Source organism: Neophocaena asiaeorientalis, unplaced genomic scaffold, assembly GCF_003031525.2.
Source record: "Neophocaena asiaeorientalis asiaeorientalis breed wild unplaced genomic scaffold, Neophocaena_asiaeorientalis_V1.1 scaffold136, whole genome shotgun sequence".
In the NCBI taxonomy this organism is placed as follows: domain Eukaryota; kingdom Metazoa; phylum Chordata; class Mammalia; order Artiodactyla; family Phocoenidae; genus Neophocaena; species Neophocaena asiaeorientalis.
In genome coordinates, this window is record NW_020185333.1 from 2,519,060 (window position 1) to 2,538,697 (window position 19,638).

Here is a 19,638-nt window from a genome sequence, read left to right on the forward strand (position 1 = left end):
CCCAGGACGTAGGAGGAATGGCCTGAATTTAGGGATGAAGAGAAAGAGGAGAAACCATGGATGTCACAGAGATGCAGCAGTCACAGAGGGAGGCTTCAGACACAATGCCTGGCACACAGTTGGTGTTTAATAAGTTGTAATTGGAGCTGAATTTTTCTGCAGTGTCATTGCTGTCTATAGTCAGACATGGAAGAACGAATACATGAAGAAACTTACTACTACCTGAAGACCACTGACCACTGACTGACTTTTGGAGTTGGAGTTCTGAAAGGGTGGGAAACTAGGCAGGTGTTTCTCTTCTAGAGCCAGTACTCATCAGCACACAGCAGAGTTCATCCTCCCCGCCGTCCCTCCTCAAAAATCTTAGGTCCAGGGGCTTCCTTGGTGGCGCAGTGGTTGAGAGTCCACCTGCCGATGCAGGGGACACAGGTTCATGCCCCAGTCCGGGAGGATCCCACGTGCCGCGGAGCGGCTGGTCCAGTGAGCCATGGCCACTGAGCCTGCGTGCCTGGAGCCTGTGCTCTGCAATGGGAGAGGCCACAGTAGTGAGAGGCCTGTGTACCGCAAAAAAAAAAAATCTTAGGTGCAGGGGCAGGTTGTGTGGAATGACCAAATCCTACCAAATGGGCTTGGATCTGTGAATCATTTTAGGTGGATCAGGACCATATGGACAATTTATAGGATGTGTTCTAAAGAATGTTTGCTTTAAGCCCTGCCACCCTTGAGGAGGACTAGAGATCTTTGGCAGAACTTGGATAAATTTAATAAGAAGCTGTCAAATTGATGTTGCTTTTCCAGACTGAAGAGAACCTCTTGTTCACCCAGCCCTGATTTAGACAGAATGCAGAGCGTAACAGAGACCTGTGTCAGGAGTAGGCATCTGGAGACAGGAACTGGCCTCACACTTACCCTCCTCAGAATTCAGCCAGAGGTAGACTCCGTCTTGCTCTAGAGCTGTCCCCATCCCAGATGGATCCAGTGTTCATCAGGCCTTTCATTGTTTTTCTTTGGCAGATTCTCTCAGCACAAACAGTGCTTCGGGATGTATCTTTCTGTAGGCTGGGAGTGCAAAATGTTCTGTTTATCATTTTTAGTTTGATCAAATCAATTCAGAAAATATTCTAGTTGAAGGGAGAATCCAGACCATGAAATTGGTTTTTTTTTTTCCCCCTCCATATCTTAGTAGAATAAAATTTGGTTTAAATCTTGTTCTTGGGTCATCTCTATCCTTGAGTGTGGTGCATTTTGTGAAAGTAGAGAGAGGACTGGATGGGAGTGAGGTCATGTTACCTGAGTCCTAACCTGCAGTCTGTTATTAACTAGCAATGTGAACTTGAGCAGATTGCTCCCTTCATGGTGTCTGTGATAGGTTGGTTCTCTGGGAAACAGACTCAGATTTGCATGCAAGAGGTTAATGGGGAGTATTCTCAGGAATAATGCCTATGAGGGGTGAGGGATGCAAAGTGACAGAGAGAGAATTTGAATGCAATTGGCCCTTCAGCGTTGTTCACTTTGAGGCAAGGGGGTAGCTGTTATATCTACTGCCTCCCCCCCTGCAGCAACCACTGAGTGTGGGCTATCTCTTTGTAAGGGTGTGATTTGGGGAAAGGCAGCACTTTTCTAAGGAGAGCAGTTTTCAGAGGGTTTCAGCTGCTAACATTCACAGCAGCTTTAGTCCTGAAGGTAGGATCTGGCCAGCACTGCAGAGTATCCACTGCAGTCCTGGGTTTCATCTTCAGTAATGTGACTGGGTTGGGCCAGATAATGTCTGTAGCAGTTATCTATTGCCACAATAAGGCTATGTAATAAAGACCCACACACCTCAGTGGCATACGACATTAAACTTTCATTGAGTCACAAGCCTGAAAGGTTCAGCTTTGGCTTGCCCATGTGTTTGCAGTCAGCTGCCTGTTGGTTAGGTGGTTCTGCTGATCTTGGCTGGGCTTGCATACATGTTAAGGGTCAACTGGCTGTCAGTTGATCTGGGATAGCCCTGGCTGGGGTGAGACGAGAGTAACTTGGCTTGACTTATCCTCTACAAGGCTAGTATGGACGTAGTCTCATGGTAATGGCAGAAGCAGCAGGAATCCCAAATGTGCAGGCCCATTTCTAGCCTCCATTTGTATCACTTATGTGAACACTGGCTAACCCTGACTGAAGCAAGTTATATAGATGAGCTCAGAATCAAGAGGTAGGACAGTTCAACCCATCCACCATAACAGGCAGCTACAGCTACTGGGCAAAGTGTAAGTATAGGGAAGGGTGGAGAATTGGGACCATTTTTTTATTTTTTTTTTGCAGTGCGCGGGCCTCTCACTGTTGTGGCCTCTCCCGTTGTGGAGCACAGGCTCCGGACGCGCAGGCTCAGTGGCCATGGCTCACGGGCCTAGCCTCTCCGCAGCATGTGGGATCTTCCCGGACCAGGGCACGAACCCATGTCCCCTGCATCGGCAGGCGGACTCTCAACTACTGTGCCACCAGGGAAGCCCTGGGACCATTTTCGAAATCCACTACAGTCTCCAGTTTCCTTTCATCTCAGCCATTCAGTGGTTTTTGTGACTTTATCTGTTAGGTAGATGTAAATGTTCTAATTGTGATTCTACTTAGGAGCTTGAACTCTGTTCAAGTTACTTATCTCTGAATTCAGCATCCAGCACAGAATCAGCTTAGGACACTGGCAGCAAATATTTTGTTCAATGAACAAAAGCAAAAATGAATGTATGTTACGGATTAAAAATAGCAATTCCTAGGTTCAAGATAAAATCTGGTTTGTAAAGTCTTAGAATCAGAACATTAGTTGTTGAGGACATTTACAAATCAGTTTTTTTTAAGATTTCCTTCATTATTATTATCGTTATTAATGACAAAGTAAAATATGCTCCTTGTTAAAATTTAAATAATATAGACTTACATGGAGTAAACAGTGAAATTTTCTACCTCACCTCTTCCCACTCCCCAGAGGCAACCATTTTTATCAGCTGTATGTCCTTCTGGACGTTTTCCTATGCATATTCCCATGTGGATGTATTATGTTTTCTTTTGCTTTATTTCCTTTTAAGAATAACATCATACTATGTACTTTATTCTGCAAGTTGCTGTTTTTATTCAGTGAGCTATACTAAACAAAAACCAACACCATGAACCTAACAATTCTTTTAAATTAATTTATATTTTATTAATGATAGCATTCTCTCCCCTCTCATTATGATCTGCTTGGGAGAATGAAGCTTTTTGTTTATATACTTTCAACTTATATACTTTCAATCCTAATCAAATAAACCAAAGTAATACTTAAATTGTAATTGTCCCCTTTATATCAATAAAAGAGTAATAGTCTGTGGTACTCAGCTGTGTAACCTCTGTATCTGCAAAATTGTGTTTTTTCTACTGTAGTACTATTCATTGGGTAGCAGTATTGATAATAACTGATAGATTCCCTTCTGTAATAGATCTGTTATCATATATTTGCTAACTTTAACTTTTGCACATTTTTTTTTAAATACAGGGGATTATTTGCAGATAAAAATTTTAATAGGGTTGAGGGAAACACTGTGACCTGTATGGGAGAGAAGAAGTAAATAAAGCTGTCCTATCCTTTCCAAAATGCTTTCCAGACATAGTAATTTGCCATGTTCATACTTCCCATTAACCCAGTAGCACCTTTAGGAACCATTCTGAATTATAATAATTTGTTTTCAGGGTTTGATATTTGAAAAAATACCTAACACTAAAAACTTCCATAAATTCAGTAACATTTTACTTAAAATTGTATTCACTCACAAAATTTATATTATGAATAGCTTGACTTGTTTTGGAGCCAAATGACCAGATTGAACATAGGCTTTTTATTTTTCTCTATTGCAATGACATAGTTCACTGAGTCCCAAAGTGATTCTCTAAGTGGGAGGAACAGACACTGATTTTAGACTTAAACAAATAACTAAAACTAAAATAAAATTTAAAATGAAATAAAACTTAACCAAAGAATCTGGGTCTGGTTCCCTGGTGAGTTAGGGTGATGACTCATCCCCAGAGTGAGTTGGTAATCTTCTTCCAGGGATGACTCAGCAGCTTCACTCTCACGTTGCTCCTTCTGATTCACTGTGACCAGGGTGGGCAGAGATGGCAGTTTGATCATCTTTGGAAGAGTGATTTTCAAAATGAGTTTATTCACTTGTTTCTATATTTATTTGTTCACTTTGGAAACGCTTGTTCAAACAAAATGTTAGTCAAATGTGTGCAACTAACAAAAACTGTTCTAATTAACTTGAGATGAAGGCTCAGGGCCTCCACCCTTCGGTTTCCCACTGATTTCTGTTTTGTCACATCCATATTTATTCACATTTCATTTGCCTTAAGATAATGAGAAACCTATGCGTGTTGTGGATGATGAGGACTTGGTAGACCAGCATCTTATCAGCGAGCTAAGGAAGGAGTATGGAATGACCTACAATGACTTCTTCATGGTGCTCACCGATGTGGACCTGAGAGTCAAGGTATGGGTTCCTGTTTTGGATGATGCAGTGACATTCCTTAAGATAGCAACTCAATTTGTTGTCAATGAGTCTATTAGACATATGACTAAGCACAAGTTATTTCATAAATGGGAAGGTTTTGAAATGGTCCAAACAGTTCCCGCTGTCCTGTAGAATTTGTGTCTAGAAATGTGGTCTATGGAAAATATTGGATTGGATGACCACCTATGGCCCAGCTACTTGACTCAGACTAAATTCTTCTGTAACATCAAAGTCATGCATTCACCAGACAATTGTTGAATAGCTATGATGTTTATCACCAGCCAGGCCCTGGTGATAAAAAGTAAAGAGTATTTAGCTTCTGTTTTCAGAAAACCCAGATTTAACATAGGTCTACTTTGAAAGGGCCTGGAAGTTTACCTCCTGATCCAACATGGGCAAGACAGTAGGGTTTTACACCTACGTTCTTCCTATGATAAGGACAGAGATTCTGAACCCTGAAAAACTGTGCCATGTAGTCATAATGATATTAACAATAATAACTAACTTTATTGAGTGCTTTCATTATGTCAAGCGCTCACCTCAGATGTTTACAATCCTTGTCTCAAACCTCTAAGATAAATAGCAAGTATTATCATTGTTTCACAGAGGACAAATAGAGACCCAGAGTAGTTAAGTAACTTGCCCAAGTTCACCCAGTTAGTGTTGGGCTTCATACCCATGCAGGTTGACTCCAGAGCCCATACTTACATGAAAATCCTTTTGAAAAAAAGCTGCCTGGGCTATTAGAATAGCTGATTCAACCTGCAGTCGTTTTCTGGATCTGGAGAGAGATCCCTTCAATAATTCATTCCACATTTGTGTTGTGCCACCTCTAATGTGAGAGGTTGGACTAGATTATCCCCAAGGTTTCGGCCAGCTTTCACATTCCATGATTTACTAAATTCCCATTGAGGGCACTTATGCTGATCAGCCAGCCCTCAAATCCACCTCAGGTTGCTGTTCTAAGTCCAGACAGCTTTGATGCAGGAAACTGAATTTCATTATCCCCAAATAAGTTAGATCCAACTTTTTTTCTGAGAATACATAAGCAAACATGACCTAATTTTAAGTAATGCTCACTCAATAAAATAGTCTCTGGGAATCACGAAGAGTTTATGTAGATTTCTGATGGCCACAGAGCAGCCCTCCTTCTGGTGGAAAATTACCCTTATTGCTCAGGTCAGATGCTCTAACATGTTATTCCATTTGTTTTCTTGTGTTTAGTATAGTGTTTCTGACCTTCTCTCCAGTTGTATAATGAAGAGGAACCAGCTTAGTCCCAGAGGTAGGGAAGTGAGCCTAGAATATGTGTGGTGAGGAAGGCATGGACCCTTCCCAATAAAAAGAGTGAAGTTAAGACCTTCATGGAAGGTAAAGGCTTTGGTTTCATGGATTCAAAACCTCAAAAAATCAGCAGAGGCCCTACTGCAGGAGAGAATTTATAAATCAAAGAGCCCTCCAGGCTCTGATTTCCCTGGAGCCACCCAGAATTCTCTCAAGCTCTCTATCCTCTGGACATAGGGAAGAAACACCTTTATACATTATATACTTTTTATTTTTCCTTCAACAGCAATATTATGAGGTGCCTATAGCAATGAAGTCTGTGTTCGATGTGATTGATACCTTCCAGTCCCGAATCAAAGACATGGAAAAGCAGAAGAAGGAGGGCATTGTTTGCAAAGAAGACAAGAAGCAGTCACTGGAGAACTTCCTATCCAGGTACATCACCTTTGGAGACCCCGAGGAGGCAGACGGGAGAGTGTTCTGAGTGAGCTAATGAAAACCCCAGAGAAACACAGAGCAGACATGTGTGTGCAGAGTGACCTTCCCTGTGAGATGTCTGTCCTCTTCATGGCACTCTAGCCACCAGGCTTAGTCTTGTCCTTTTGGAGGTTGCTCTGGTTGCAAGGCTGGCTGGGGTCAGCTCCAAGCTTGAGTGTTAATTTGGTGGCTTTGGATAGGTCTTTTCTTTTTTTTCTGCCTTTTTTTTTTTTTTGGCACAGATACAGAATTCTGAACTTCTGTGAGGGTTAGTTTATTCAGTCAGTCAATTTGGAGGGCTTTGTATACTGTACTTTTATTTTACATATTTATTGGGCCTTTTCTAGTTCCAAACAGGATTTGGAACACTGCTTGATTTTCTGCTTCCTTCCAACTCTGCAGAGAACAAAAGGTCCACTAAGACCTCAAAAGGAGAAATCCTCTTGACCCAGCTCCCCGATTCCTTGGGGAGTATGGTTTATTGAAAACCATTATAGGGAAACTCTAGTACATACACAAAGAAAGAGTGTAAAAAAAATCACTCTACTTCTTCCCTTCTCCATCCCTTCCCTCATGTTGGATGAAAATTCTACAAATCCTTGGGACCTTAAGAGGTGCAAGGATGCAGAAATTTCACCTAAGCATCAAGAATTCTGTGATTAGGAAATGGATAATCTGAATTCCTCTAGATTCAGGAAGCTTGGGTCTTTTAAGAGATAACAACATGATGTGTAAAGAGCATAGGACTTGCCATTCATCCAAATTTTCAGTTTACAATTTTCTAGGTATGTTGCCCCTATGCTTCCAATTAACCCTATCTTAAAAATCACTCACCCATGAGGATAACGACAGCAAGTAGCCCTACTTCCACTCCAGGGTTGCTGTAATCACCTTTTGTGCCAAGCACTTCTTCTTCCCTCCTGAGTTTAATCTTCACAACAATCCCATGATCTAAATGCTGTAACTACTGTCTTGCTGCAGACAAGACAACTCAGGCTAATGGAGATGAAATAACTTTCATCACCGAACTAGTGTCAGTTCTAGAACTTAGTGGCCCCAGGATAATCTGGTTCCCAAAGTCCACGCTCTTATCTAACACTCGTTTTGAAAATATAATGTGAATTAATTTTAGTGTGAACCCAGAGCCCCAGAGTTTGAAGTGAAGAAAGATACTCCTAAAACCACAGAATTTCAGAGCTGAAAGGAGCCCAAGATTCTGCCTTCATCCAAATTTCCAGTACAGTGCAAATACCTGGAGTGGAGGTGAAAGGTGCATGCCTCCCTAAGGACATAAGGCTCATTCAGTCTTCCGGCCAAACGGCTCTAGGGCTCTACTGGGCCGATGGCTTCTTGTCCAATCCTGGGGGCTCTGAAATATCAACTTTTAGTTCAAGGTCATCCTTCTAGATGTCAGTGATTTAGAAGATTGAGGATAAGAGCTTGCTGTTGTCCTTGAGGTATTTTCTTCCCCTCCCCTTCCCTCTCCTTCCCTTCCTTTTATTTCTTTTACCTTTCTTTCCTTTTTTAGGCAGAAAAGATTCTTTAGAAGTTTACTTTTGATTTTAACCAATAGTGTTAAATATATCCAAGTTATAAATTCAAGACCTTAGTTTTCTCTTAAACTTTTAAGTTAGGCTTTTAAATCTTGTCATTTTATTTATAACCTGACAAATTTTAACTATCACTCTTAAGGGGCTTTGAATAATGTTTAATCTCACTTATGAACTCAGTAATTAAACAATGTCATTATGCCAAACAACCGTTTTACATTTAATATATTTCTTTCAATTCCTTGAAAGAAATAAACAAAACCTTTCTGAGTACTTAAATGAGCCATAAGTTTAATAAGTTAATCTTGTAAATACAGTGAATCTAAAGTTTTCTCAGATGTTCCAATAACTGTATGCGCTTAGTAAGATTTCAACCTAAAACTATACATCTAAACCAAATACTCAATTACACATTCTAGTTTGGAGCTTCAAGGCTATCATTTTAAGCCAAATTCTCTTAAGTTTCACAAGAACATAAATTATATAAAGAAAATCAGAAATGTATATTATTACTATGATTTTGATTCTTTGCAAACTTCCTCTTCTTAATTCTAAATCTTCTAGGACTGAAAGAGGCTTACCCACTGAACCAACCCATTAAACTCACATAGCCTGATCTCTAAAGCAGTAACCATCTAGTTCATTGATATATTACTTATAGCCAAGGATTTAGGCCAGCCATGAGACCTGCAACTACAGACATTCTGAGGGATTATTTTCACCATTTCCAGGCAGAGGGTCTTTTTATAATCACAGTGTCATGGGTTTCAAAACTTGAAAAGGAAAACTGACATTATCTCACTTTTATTCACTCACAAAGCTTGCAATGCTCATTCAAGTTGATCACTGACTTGAATTTGTATTTTTTGATTCTTAAGACATTATACATATTTTGCATCTAAAGTCTTTGGAACTGGATAGGGCCCTACATAATGTAAATGTATCTTCCTTCTAATGTTAGAGACTTGTGAGCTCTTATATTCACTACTGTTTCAGGAACATACATCTTTTATGGATATTCAGAATGGCATATGATTATAAGTTAGATGTCCTATGGCTATCTATGACCTGTGGTCATGGAATCATCGTGCTGACAATTGTCACTGATCTTAAAAATTAAAGTAGAATAGGGTATTACTTAAAGGCATGCATGAGTAAGACAGCCCTGAAGTTGATTCCTGGTTTCTCCACTTATTAGCTGTGTGACCTTGGGCTAATTGCTTAATCTCTTTGGGCTTTAGTTTTTTCATTTGCAAAATGGGCATAATAAATTGATCTATTCTTAAGATCCTTGTGAAAGGTAAATTTGATACTAAAGGTACTGAGCTAGAACCTAGCACAAAGCAAGTAATCAATAAATGGTGGCTATTAGTAGCATTAGGGCCATTTATTCAGGTCCTAGTTAGAGAACTTTGTCATCAAAGGAGAGCTAAGAGGAGATTTAATAAACACCTTCAGAACTGAAACCCAGGCAAAAAGAACTGAAAAAAAATGTTTTTTCTACCTAACTGTTCTATAAATAAAGGAGTATCCAAATGGGAATTTTCCTTCATATTTGCTGAGTTGTTAGTGGGTCTATACAGCCTGGTTTCAGCTGACCAGACTCTGAAGCCAGTCTAGTTTTTAGTGACATTCATATGATCCAGGCTATAATTACCTTTCTCTGAGACAGAAGCCCTAAAGAGTGGGCAAATGCACACTAATTTGGAAATGCCAATTAAAAGAAGCAAACACATGCATAGCTTGTAGAGTTTCTATTTACTGACAAAGTAAAGTGACGGAAAAACAATTTGTCCAAAATAAGGATCTGGGCCACATTCACATCTCTTGTTACTTCCCACAGAAGTTAGTTCCATTAACGTTTGTCCTTCAGTGCTGGGAACTGGGGCCTTGTATCTTAATGTAAAGGTCTGTGGGATAAAGAATCATCACTTAGGGGAAATGACCTTCTCTTGATTGTGTCTGGGACAGGGAGTCTCAGATCCCATCCTTTTCCAGTCTGACAGCATTCAGTGGTGCACACAGGTAAACAAGCCAAAATAGACCTCACCCAAAATATCTCCCTCCAGGATACTCTGAAGCTCTGTGTGAGGCCAGGAGGGCTGGCCTGCTTTGGGTGCTGGCTGGGGTGCCGGTGCTGGTCTGGCATGCCTCCTAAGGAAGCAGGGAATATACAGGAGACCCTTTTCGTGATCCGAGAGCAGTCACTGTTCCGTTTCCCAGGAAACCTCAGACAGTCTCAGACTCTCCTCTCCCCTCCTTTATGCAAATACATTCATCTTCCTATCCTCAGTGGAGATTTTAGTTTTTCTTTCCCTTTGAAGAAAAACAAGCAGAGGAAGCTAATGTAATGTCACAGCAAGCAATTCTTGGCGAGCCTTGCTACAGGCACCCATTCAGAGGTTGTATTTCATCAGACTATCATTTTCTCTCATTCATCCAAACCACTATTCCCCTAAGAGGCCATTTTCTTTGGGACTGAAAACTCTCCTGTTCACTGTGAGGCTTGAAGGGGCACAGGGAGAGAAGCCATGAATAAAATCAACTGGCTTCCGGCTCCATGAGTGCACTGACACCCCGCAGTCACCAGCACTGAGGGCAGAAAGCAAAAAACCCTTCTCCAGTGAAGGTGGAATTTGAGACAAATGCACGCAGCGGCCCCTTGGACGCACACCCTCTCTCCTTCCTATCCTCCTTGGGACCCTGATGTGGCAGCCAAGCATCAGCACCTCTGAGGGGGTAGACTAGGGAAAGCACTGCACCAGGAGTCAGAGAAATCTGTATTTCGGTACCACCTCTTAGATTTACTAGTTAGGCAAGTTACCTCACTTCTCTAAGCCTCGTCTTGTTATCTGTGAAATGGGGAAAACAAGTCATGCCCTCACCGAACTCTAGTGAGAATCACATAGTGTGTAGGTGAAAGTGAGCTATAAAATGATACACAAACATAAGGATTAAGTGGGTTATTGTATGACATCATGACAGATAATGTCCAAGATCTGTTAATGGGGAAATGGACATTAACCATCAGTAGGACAAAGTTCTAAATCAAGAAGCCTGCAGATTAAGGCATGATCTATATCCATGCCATCACATGCATAACTTCCATTGATGGGTTTTAGAGTTTAATTCTTATAACACCTCTTTGAGGTGGATGCTCTTTTCGATTCTAGAGCTAAGGAAAAACTATGACTTAGATGAACAGAGTGACATGCTCAAGGAACCCAAAAAGTGGCAGTGACAAAATGTGGACCAAGCTTCCTGGCTGTAAGACAAAAGCTCTTTGCACTGCCCTGCCGTGTTGGAGCTGTAAGAGCAGAAACAAGTTTATCATATAATCTAAAATCCTATGGCTCTAGGTTTAGCCCCATTCTACTTCATAGGGGTACTCTGTAAGTGGTGGTTCTTACTATGATGATAGGGTACATTTTAGAACTAGCATTTGCCCCTGGAAGAGCCACTGGCTATTGAGGAAGGTACATAGGGCTTTGTTTTTCCAGGAACCCTCCTTGACCCCTTAAGACACTTTCCTATTTTCCTTCCTCCTGTCACTGTCATCTACTTAAAATTCAGTTCTTTTTCTCCATACTATTTCCTGTCCGTATATTCACTAATCCCTGTACCACCCAAAAACCCTAGGGAACTCTACCAGAACCTGAGTTTTCTTTCTTTTTTTTTTTTTTTTTTTTTTTTTTTGCGGTATGTGGGCCTCTCACTGTTGTGGCCTCTCCCATTGCGGAGCACAGGCTCCGGACACGCAGGCTCAGCGGCCATGGCTCACAGGCCCAGCAGCTCCCCGGCATGTGGGATCTTCCCGGACCGGGGCACGAACCCGTGTCTCCTGCATGGGCAGGTAGACTCTCAACCACTGCACCACCAGGGAAGCCCCAGAACCTGAGTTTTCTTCAGTTATTTTCTGATTCCCTTATTTCTGTTGCTACAAGTTAACATACAATATCGGCTAGTTTTCATTGTATCTGAGAGCTTCGTCTCTCCCTAAGTGACCTCATCGGGCATGGGGACCAGACTCATGCCTGATGACCAGACTCATGCCTGACACATCACGCAAATGTCACAGTATGGCAGACTGTGAAGTTACAAAAGAAAAAGTGCAAGAAATGTGGTAATACCGTTTAATATTAGGCTTTGAGGAGCTATGAAATATTTCTAAGGGTCACTGTTTTCTATTCTGGGCACAGGAAAAAAAATGACAGCCAAAGTTCCTCTGCGTTTTCACACTGGCCTCTATTGTTTGAAGCAGCAACTGTGGGCTTCTGCTTCTCTTCCAGGTTCCGATGGAGGAGACGGTTGCTAGTGATCTCAGCGCCTAATGATGAAGACTGGGCCTATTCACAGCAGCTCTCTGCCCTCAGTGGTCAGGCATGCAATTTTGGTGAGTGGGAAGCCTCACTGACCTGCTTGTCTTAAAGCATCACTGCTTTCCCATACCACTCTCTTCCTGGTCTGTTCTAAAATGGAACATTAGGTCATCCAAATATTCCCCAGTCCAAACTGTAGATTCCTAGACACTTACTCAGTTATACTGAGGATAAAGTTGCTTTCAGACTGAAATCTTAGTCAACTGGGGTCTGTTTTTCTTTTTTCTTTTTTCTCAATATTCTGCCCTCTCAGGTTCTTCGTTAAAGTGTTTGAAAATACCTGCTGCTTTACTTTAAGTGATCTCTGTTATGTTGTCTTCTTGTTTCCTTTTTAAAAACTTGCCTCAAGATCATAAAACTCAGGTATTATCATTTACTTAGGTAATAATTAGGTACCAACATTGTGTACTTCTCCATAGATTAAATATCTTTTGTAAAACAGGAATGGCTTTGGGAATTAATGAATGAATTGAAGCACACTGTACTATATTGCCATTCCCTTAGAAAGGATTTTGATCTATAACTGGGCACCAGGAAGACAGCAAGATCTGTTAAACAGAACCTTATGCTTTAAGACAAGCAGGTCAAAGAGAAATGCATTTTATTATTACTATCATTATTTGCAGTAAATTGCTCAGTGTTTTGAAAACTAATGTATGCTTTCTTTACCAAACATTATTATCCTAGTGGTCAGAAAGAGCTAGTATCATTTTGAATATGGACACATAGAAAGGAAAGGAAATGCATAATACAGAGAACTTATTACTAAGTTCTGTTTTGAACCAAAGAGATAATGGCAATTTCAAAAGTGGAAATCACAACTGAAGTCTCATGTAAAATACACCTCTGCAGAGGAAGAATTTTGAGAGAGTCATTAGAGGGGGGAAGAGTAGCTAGGGGGCCACAGATTGAATAATTCATAATTGGAACATAGATGAATCTTTATTGTTTTGATACTTCTATTAGGAAGAAGAATCATTTGTTAGTTATAAAGCTGTGTTTGATTTATAAAAGGTGGTGTGGTGGCATAAGTCTTGTAAAGCATTACCAGAGCCTGGGCCCTTGCTATGACCCAGTACCTGAACATTATAAATACATTTCAATTTTAAGATGTGAAATAATAACTCAAAAGAAGGCAGAAAATGAGCTCATAACAGTAAAAACAATTAGAAAGTTTGTGAATTTTTATTTATACTCCTATTAACAAGGTTAATGCTTTAAGAACTTATATCAATATATGTAAAGAAGATTTGATTGTGCCAGTATTCTTCGGCAAAATTTAAATTATGTATAGCCACCAACAGTGCTGGGTAAGACAGAAGTTTTTAGAGCAGTTAATGACCCTCCACAATAAGAGTGTAAATAAAATCATGGTTTGCTAATTTTCTAAAGATGTCTTTGCAGCAGCTATTAGGTGATGTTTCATTTTGAATCTCTGCACAGAGCCCAAGTCAAACACTTTTGCAGTAGACGGGAAATGTGAACACGTCATGTTTTTAAGGAATAATTACATTCATGATCTTCCCTTTTGAAAATATGACTCAACAACATGTAGAATAGAAATGCTTCACTTCTCTGGGAGAAGAGTAAAGGCCACAAAACTTTTTTGTAATAGCATTTTGCCTGGATTTCAACTCTTCCTTAAAAAAGCCCTCCATGGTGGCTTTCAGTTTTCTCCCCTGGACAGTCAACACCGTCAACATTCATATTTCGTTCCAAGTTGCTACCATGACTAGGCTCGGATTTTGTCTAAAACCACGAAATCTGAATAGGATGAATCTAGAGCCTCCTTGTCCTCCGGTGTTCTTTCTCCTGAATCTTTTCATATGCGCTTCATCTTCAAAAGAATTCCAACAAGCTACCAAGGCATGACCTTCTTTCCTTTCCTGAAACTTTAGCTGAGGCTGGGAAGCAAGCTGTGCCTGCTGTGCTACCCCTTTGAGTCTTCTAAAAAAGTGCTAAGAACCTGCCCTTTAAACTGACAAACTTTTCTTTGAGGAAGCCAGAATGATTTCTTAAACAATCACAACGGCTAGGGTCTGTAGTCTTTTCTTTGAGAGAAAATTAAATTATCCATGCAAGCTGTTATAACTTTAGGCATGACTTTTTTCCGGAACACTAATCAGCTTAGATCATCTTAGATATTTTAAAGTTCCGATGGCTTCATTTTTGTTTTGTCATTTAGTAGAGTGAGAATCACAGTTTAAAAGCAAATTCTTCTATTTCAATCTGCAAAAACAAAACAAAACCAGACCACATCTGACCCTGTTGTTAATCCTAAAATCTGCAATTAGTCTTTTTTCAAGATGTTATAAGTATTTAAATCTATTTTTTAATGAAAAAACTTTAAAAAATGAATTAGTTTACGTAATCAGGTTATGTTTTATATTCTTTATAAACTTAGAGATTTTTAATTCTCAGACATCCAGTCTTTGGAAGTGAAAGACTTACAGATTCTACGGCTTTCTTTTTTCTCTTAGGTCTGCGCCACATAACTGTTCTGAAGCTTTTAGGTGTTGGAGAGGAAGTAGGGGGAGTTTTAGAACTGTTCCCGATTAATGGTAAAGTGTTGTTACTTTAAAACAGTATAAACTACTGATAAGTTCAGTTAAATTATGTTAATTTATATGTAAGCAGTGGATGTACCCCTCAGGTGAAAAAAGGTCACAAAATCCTCCCTCTTCATGTTTGCCCGTGTGTGTGTGTGTGTGTGTGTGTGTGTGTGTGTGTGTGTGTACACAGGATGCATGTAGAAGAAGGGGAAGGAGAGCACAAGCACTAATATTGTTTTTACTAAAAGAATCATAAGTGACAGCAAAAGTATCCATTTTCTTAACTGAAATAAGTAATTCTTTTTTGTCTGCATGGGGCTGTATTGGCTTCCAAAGCATTTTCATCTATGTTATCTCATTTAATTCTCGAAATAGTTTTATGAGGCACAAAGGTCATATCTCACTGATTCCCTTGCAACAGATAAGGACATATACTAAAAGGCTCAGAGAAGCTGAAAGAAAATGACAGTGACTAAAAGTTTCAGAAAGTAAACCCAGTCCTTCCATCCAAGATCAAGCGCTATACCTGAGATAATGTGGATAAATCCCTGGCACAGTGCTGGACAGAGCAGATACCCAGAAAGTGTCAGTGCCCTTCTCCCTTCCCTTTCTTCCTTTCACTAATGATAATAGTTTAAATATATTCCCAGCTCTTAGATAATTGGTATTTTTCACCTTTGACAATGAAATAAGAGTTTTGTTATAAAGACAACAGCATCAAAAGTAAAACTGTAACCGCAAAGAAGAAACTAAGCTAATTGGAAGTAAACTTAGAAATATAAACAATATAATCTTTGTTAGTGACAAATTTTAAAGCAGTTGATCTTGCCAGGATTAAATGAAGGGACTGGTTTTATACTTTGTAACATTCCTATAAGGAGACATTATGTGCCCCAAAGTTGGATACACTAATAATGTTGTAGAACAGCAGGGACATTTCTTTGCTAATAGAAAAAACAAGCAAACTTTTTAAATTGGATTTTTGAGCTGAAGAGAAGAGACTCCTGGGTCCTCTCTCTATTCTCACAGTGGTTCCTTCTCACTTTGATGCTTTCCTGAGTGCTGCCACTTCAATCCGCTAACAACTTTTCTAATCCTATTCCAGGGAGCTCTGTTGTGGAGCGAGAAGACATACCAGCCCACTTGGTGAAAGACATACGTAACTATTTTCAAGTGAGCCCAGAGTACTTCTCCATGCTTCTAGTTGGAAAAGATGGAAATGTGAAATCCTGGTATCCTTCCCCAATGTGGTCCATGGTGATTGTGTACGATTTAATTGATTCGATGCAACTCCGGAGACAGGAAATGGCTATTCAGCAGTCACTGGGGATGCGCTGCCCAGAAGATGAGTATGCAGGCTATGGTTACCATCAAGGATACCAGGATGGTTACCAGGATGACTACCGTCATCATGAGAGTTACCACCATGGATACCCTTACTGAACAGAAATATGTAACCTTAGCCCCAGCCAGTTTCCCCTGCAGCTGTTGAAGCCACATGTGGCCAGCTATGTAAAGGAGAGTTCTTCCACACTGCCTACATTCCCTGCCTTTTTCTTTCAGTGTTCTTCCAAGATTAAATAAATAGCAAACTTTTGCCTACTCTTGAGTTGTTACTGAAGCCTTAAATCATAAAGATGTTTAAGAGAATTGTTTGTCTAACTGGAGGGGATCTGGTGCTGAATAATGTTATTGAAAATGGATATTTTCCTTTTCTTAATATGGTGGACGTGATTGGGAATACAGTATTCTATAGCGTAAGTATTTATACCTCTCTTTTTAGTATTAATTGGTAAGTGAAAACCATGACTGTTAAAGAAAATTAAAGATCACAGCACAGATATTTTCAGATGAACATCTGAGCAGATGGAACAGACAGAGCAGATAGCTTCTTAACCCTTTTTGAACTGTTAGTCTAAAAATGATTAAGACAGCTCTGCCCTATACTGTGAATTTCTTTCCTGAAGTTTGATACTACAGGAGTCCGGTGATATTGGCTACCAAAGCCAGGGCAAGTACCAAACTCAGCTTTGTTATCATAGCCACTTCCTGCCCTGTTTCTGTTAACTTTTAGTGTCTTTTCAGGGAAAAGGAACTTCTAGATCACCACCAGAATCTGGCTCTGCAGCTAGAGGTGCTACTTTCAGAGTTCTATCAGGTACCATGGAATTTCCAGCATGGGAAACCTTGACTCTTCACATTTGACTCCCTAATGGGCCCATTATCATACTGGCGCCTTGTAAAATAAAATTACAAAGGAGATTATTTTTAGGGGTTCTTTTTGTTTTCAAAGGAAAATGTTACTAAATTAACAGTGGATAAAATTGTAACTGGATTGCAGAATATAATCCTTGTCTTTGAAATAGAGCATTTATTTTTTACATACGGCATATAAACTAAATATTCTCCCTTCCTCGCTCCCTCTTTCCCTTCCTTCCTTCTTTCCTACTTTTCTTTGGTTTTCAGCAAAGACCAAGTAATATTAACTAATATGTATGAGCTTGCCCTGAGGTGATCAGTTTCCCCAGAGTTTAGCATCCGGACAGTGCCAGCCTCTATCAGTAATGGGGATGCTTATTTTTTGTCACTGTTATTAACAACTAATTCTCCAAATAGTCTTGAAATTGGTTATTAACTCTAGTGAGCCTAGATGTTAATAACTGCATTCAAGCCACATGTGAATACTACTAGCGTTTAACTTATCTGTGCCTATTTGTACAAGTTTGTCTTTACATCATATGAACTTTGTTATAATTATAGTAAAAGTGGAATTTGTACCTCAATGAACCTGAGGAATCACTTGTTTTGTCCCTTATTCTCTATGAAGACCATTCATTCTTACCTGTTTTACAGGTAACTGAGGTCCAGAAAGTACAAGTGACTTCAGAACACAGTTTTCTTATTATATAAACTATGCTCCCACCCTACCCCGCTCCCATAGTGGAGAGCTTTCCTCCTCTCTCCTAGAACAGTCTGTACCAGCTGCCTGAAGGGTGAAGGTGCAAGAACCAGGTTGATGTGCATTGCTCTTGCATTTTTGCCAAGGTGAAGCACAGCTTAAAATTGCCAATAAGAATGGTTTTCTCTATGATTGTTTCTGAAATTACATAGGGACAATTTCTAAGGGCCACAAATAGTCTCAATTTCAGGAAATATAATAATGAGGGAGTTTCATCTCCCAAGGAAACTAGGTAGGGATAATAGAAAATTTACTTATAGAATAATATGAATAAGGTTCTAGCTCCTACACCCAAAGAAAGACAACACTTTTTCATAACCTGAGATTACTTTTTCAAGAATTCTTCTGGTTTCAGGGACACTGAAATGATCATTAGCAAATGCATTTGAAGACTCCTTCCTCTAATGAGTGGAGACAGAAGTCGTGTAGAATCATTTGGGGGACTGTAGTATAAGCCATAGCTCAGCAAAAGAACACATTCAGAGGAAGATGTTTTTGGTAAATGTCCTCAGATTCTATAATCTGGAAAACTACAGAGTAATTCTCACCAAATGGGAGGATTGGAGAACTAGGTAACCTGAATCTCTGTCTTCCAGGGGTATAGACCAGGTTGTTTGAAATCTGAGTATTGTTTTTTTCCTATAAAAGCATTTCCTTCCCAAAACAGCAACAACAAAAGGTAAGAAATAAATAAAATATAGTCTCTGAGAAAGTTTATAGTATTTAGAAAGAAAGTTGAGTTAGGAAAATCTGGAAAACTCTGTAAAGGACACAGCCTCACCAAAGTTGCTGGTTGTCATAATTCCCTTCCATGAATTTCTAAGAATTGGTTTCCACTAGAGAAATCCCAGGGCTCTAAGGTGAATATTTTTTTGTTTGTTTTTGTTTTTGTTTTTTTGTTTTTGCATTACGTGGGCCTCTCACTGTCGTGGCCTCTCCCATCGCGGAGCACAGGCTCCGGACGCGCAGGCTCAGCGGCCATGGCTCACGGGCCCAGCTGCTCCGCGGCATGTGGGATCTTCCCGGACCGGGGCACGAAGCCGTGTCCCCTGCATCGGCAGGCGGACTCTCAACCACTGTGCCACCAGGGAAGCCCTCTAAGGTGAATATTAATTCAGCAGAGAGATCCTTCTCCTGCCTGCTACAGAGGCTGGTGGCCCAGACGCAGCAGAGTCGGTGGAGCCTACTGGTCTCATTTTCTGGATTATAGTTAATAACGAAGCTCACACCTTCTCAACTCCTAGAGCCTTGAGGATAAAAATAGCTCAGGACCAGGGTGAATGATGGCCTCAGCTGACCCTGATTGATGATCTCAGTGCTCAGCACTGTAGGGAGATTCCAGAAAAGGAGAAGCCTCTTGAAAAGAACCTCTGTCCATTTCTGTGCCACCACGAATTCCCCTTTCCCTGCTGAGGAATCCTTTCTGCTCCATGGCTGCTCTGTACTTGATGGTTTGGTGTGTGTGGACAGAGGGTGTGGTTGCTGAGTACTCTTACCTCCAAGTGAAGCTCAGTTAAAATGCTAACTACTTCTCTTCAGTCCTCTCAGAGTTGGTGCAAAGCCCCTAATGCCAGACTTTCCTCTTCATTTTGTACATGTTATTAGTTACTAAGAACTCAAGAATCAAGGTCGGAGTGGTGCTTCCTGATGGTCTCAACCTGTCAACAGTGATGCTATCAGCCAGGAATGCCCGGGGGCACTCACCTGGGCCTGTATTACAGACATTTCCCCATAGGAACCAATGTTGTGGCTGGACTGGCCTTTGCGGTTCTTATTATGATCGCAAAGTGCACTTCAGCAACAACCATGTTGATGAAAAATTAATCAATAGCAGATCTAAGAAAGAAATGGAAATTTTTATTCAAGCCAACCTGAGGATTATAATCTGGGAGACAGTCTTTCAGAAAGCTCTGAGGTTTG

The 19,638-nt window shown here is 40.3% G+C and overlaps 1 protein-coding gene across 1 annotated transcript in view; it reads left to right on the plus strand.

Annotated features, from left to right (window-relative positions):
• The window catches only part of CCDC80 (coiled-coil domain containing 80), a 34,107-nt gene extending 17,743 nt beyond the window's left edge, over positions 1-16,364 (plus strand). Inside the window, exons 4-8 of the mRNA XM_024735420.1 lie at positions 4,360-4,496; positions 6,088-6,236; positions 12,118-12,221; positions 14,688-14,768; positions 15,865-16,364. Coding sequence (XP_024591188.1) covers positions 4,360-4,496; positions 6,088-6,236; positions 12,118-12,221; positions 14,688-14,768; positions 15,865-16,202 — 809 coding nt within the window. The 3' untranslated portion in view covers positions 16,203-16,364. The remainder of the gene's footprint in view (positions 1-4,359; positions 4,497-6,087; positions 6,237-12,117; positions 12,222-14,687; positions 14,769-15,864) is intronic.
• Positions 16,365-19,638: the final 3,274 nt, after the last annotated feature.